Source organism: Neltuma alba, unplaced genomic scaffold, assembly GCF_004799145.2.
Source record: "Neltuma alba isolate B1F8T4 unplaced genomic scaffold, ASM479914v2 tig00000918_pilon, whole genome shotgun sequence".
In the NCBI taxonomy this organism is placed as follows: domain Eukaryota; kingdom Viridiplantae; phylum Streptophyta; class Magnoliopsida; order Fabales; family Fabaceae; genus Neltuma; species Neltuma alba.
In genome coordinates this window covers 1-3,227 of record NW_021632257.1, presented here as the reverse complement: position 1 = coordinate 3,227, position 3,227 = coordinate 1, and the positions used below count along the sequence as shown (strand labels likewise).

The window sequence follows — 3,227 nt, the reverse complement described above, 5'->3', positions numbered from 1 at the left end:
CCAAACCAAGCACCCCATGTCATAAAAAAGGAGCGAACGAAGTAAAATATCTGTTTTTTAAAATTACATCGACCTCCAAAACTATATTTGAATTGCGCTCTTTATTTAATATGGTCAATTAATTAATTAATCAATCACTATCCATCCAGTTAATTACCAGAAACAGCATTTTAGTTTAATTTTTAATTTTAATTTTGATATCATTAAAAATTTGCATATACCAAATCTAAAAAAACTTTTATAATCGTTAATCCATAATATTTCTTACCTTTCTTTTCGTTTTTTCTTGCATGTACAAATCTATATATTTCGACATTTCGTTGGCCAAAAACAAAAAGAAAAATCTATATATTTCCCTCATATTTTTCCAACCCTTTTAGCCCTTTTCTGATTTTCACGATAAAAAATTCAAAATAAACTCTTGAGCACATATAATTATTTTCTTGGGGCCATCCAAAGAGAAGGCGTTCAAACTAACGTCCCTGATGACCCCGATCCCTCGAATCCCCGGGATTGCTTGAGCCCTAGCATTTCCCTCCGTAGTTTATTTTGTCTCCAAAAAGTTTGAAAGATGAAGATAGCAGTGGAAGGTTGCATGCATGGCGATCTTGACAATGTCTACAAAACTTTGCAACATCTTGAAAAAGTGCACAACACCAAAATCGACCTCCTCCTCTGCTGCGGCGATTTTCAGGTAGGTTCGCCCCGAATCATAGTCTTCACTTCGTCAATTCCATTAAACTTCTATTTTTTCAACGAACATAGTTATCTTCTGGGTTCAGGCTGTCCGAAACGAAGAAGATTTGAAGAGCTTAAATGTGCCGCCGCGCTATCGCTCTATGCAGTCATTCTGGAAGTACTATTCGGGGTTGGAGGTTGCCCCGTATCCCACAATATTCATTGGTGGAAACCACGAAGCGTCTAATTATTTGTGGGAATTGTGAGTCGGGTACTTTAATCTGATATTTATTCTTCATTTTTAACTGAGCTTGTATTTAACTAATTTTATCCTTCCCTAAGTGCTGGTTATTTTCTGAGTTACCTATTATTTGCTTTAAACACGCTTGCCTTTCGTAGAAGTTTATTGTAACATGGCTTTGGCAGCCTAGGCCCTTGATTTTTGTTGGTTATTTCTTCTAGGTACTATGGAGGATGGGCTGCGCCTAATATATATTTCCTGGGAGTTGCAGGGGTGGTCAGGTTTGGGAATATCCGAATTGGTGGAGTGTCTGGGATTTATAATGCACGTCATTATAAATCAGGTTGTTTATTTATTTTGCATCTTTGATTATGACATGAATTATGGGTTCATGTCGATACCATCTCAACTGCCTGCTGCTCGTATGTCATTTTTATTTGATTCATAACACCAAGAGTTATATGCAAACGTACCATAAGCTGTAGCTTTGCACATGGCATTTATCCTGCAGGAACAGTGACACAGGTCTTTTCTTTGAGCAGGACATTTTGAGAGGCCTCCTTACGACCAAAATACAATCAGGTCTGTGTATCATGTTCGTGAATATGATGTTCACAAGCTCATTCAAGTCGAGGAACCGATTGATATCTTTCTTTCTCATGATTGGCCAGTCGGAATCACTGATTGTGGGAATTGGAAGGATCTCATTCGGCGGAAACATTTCTTTAAGCAGGAGGTAATTGTTTAATTGATTGTTAAATGATGGGTTTGGTGTCTTTTGTTTTTTAATCTTTTGCAAACCTGGTCACCGGTTCTGGGTACTTTTTTTGTTAGTATTTTGTGAAGGACATAGCAGCCTTTCAACTGATGGGGAATTAAGAATAACTGCAAACAGAACGGATATGCCATTTGGATGAGAAAATTACTAAGAACTGATATCACATGTGATTTTCTTATCCAATGGAAGAAACCAACGATGGTTTCTGTGTAGAGTTATGGTGTTGCACATCTATTAGGAATCCCTATTAACAAATTAAATCATGTTAGATGAGTATTCAATTATCAATGCGGATTTCACTTGAGTATCAATTTTCTGTCAGAACTCTTGGAATTTAACATTTAGCACGCGTAGGAAAGGGAAGGTAGAGAAGTTCTGAGATGTTAAATGTTCAATTTTAGTATTCAATGTGGAATCTGTCATCTTGGTTTTGGTTTTATGTTCATGGAAACTTGAAAAGGAGTTGTCCGCTCATCATTGCTTGGGCAGGAGGCACTTTGTTTTATCCGTGGTTTATATCACTGTTTTCTGAATGCAGGGGCATGTCAAATTAGACTACTGACTTTTTGGCACAAAAAACCAATCATCAATGACACAAAGTCTTTCCATCATACGCACCATCTTGTTCATATTTTAATTTTTCTTTTTACAACTGTTATAACCACTATCTTGTTGGCTGTGTAACTGGCATTAGCGTTTTGGCCGGGGGGAAAAAAAAAGGCAAAAAAGTAATGGCCATTTGCATTGGCACTTGACTGTATGCAGTAACTATGGAAATGTGTGACCAACCACCACTTTGCGTGTAATGTCAATTGTACAGCATTTAATGATCCAAAAAGTATGATATCCTCACTTCAGTTATCTAAATAAACATGTGCTAGATAGAGGAAAGAAGACTTGGCAGTAAAGCTGCTGCGCAACTCCTGGAAAAATTGAAACCACAGTATTGGTTTTCAGCTCACTTACACTGCAAGTTTGCTGCTCTTGTTCAACATGGGGATGGTGGTCCTCAGACAAAATTTCTTGCACTTGATAAGTGCCTTGCTGGTCGGGATTTCTTACAGGTATTTTATGTGAATTTGATATCAATAGTGTCTGGGGAGCTTATTGCAATCAATATTTGAGTTAGTGACTAAAATTTTGGCATGTTATGTGTCATTAGATTGTGGAAATTGAATCAGAGGCAGGACCTTATGAAATTCAGTATGATGAAGAATGGTTAGCTATAACACGGAGGTTCAACTCCGTCTTCCCTCTTACTGCCAAAGCTGCAGATTTCAAGTGAGTTTGCATGTGATGTGAAAATACCTTAGCATTTAAAATTTGAAATCTATAAAATCTTTTGTTTTTGTCCTCCCTTTCTTCCCCTCACAATAAAATGATGCTCTGTGTGCTTGCTGATAGAGGTATAGATCTTGAGATGGAGGACTGTCGTCAATGGGTTAGAAGCAGGCTGCAAGAGAGAGGTTACAAGCCTTTGAATTTGTTAGAACTGCTCCACGTTACAATCCTTCTGAATCCAATATTGAG

General features: G+C 37.5%; 1 protein-coding gene across 1 annotated transcript; it reads left to right on the top strand.

Annotated features, from left to right (window-relative positions):
* Positions 1–458: 458 nt before the first annotated feature.
* Positions 459–3,218, top strand: LOC114748433 (lariat debranching enzyme-like; the record flags this gene model as incomplete). Its single annotated transcript, XM_028936831.1, is given in 8 exon segments — positions 459–694; positions 783–940; positions 1,141–1,262; positions 1,462–1,655; positions 2,579–2,761; positions 2,860–2,978; positions 3,102–3,172; positions 3,175–3,218. Coding segments are annotated over 8 exon segments (1,014 nt in total), but the record flags the coding sequence as incomplete, so codon positions are not given.
* Between the last annotated feature and the right edge of the window lie 9 nt (positions 3,219–3,227).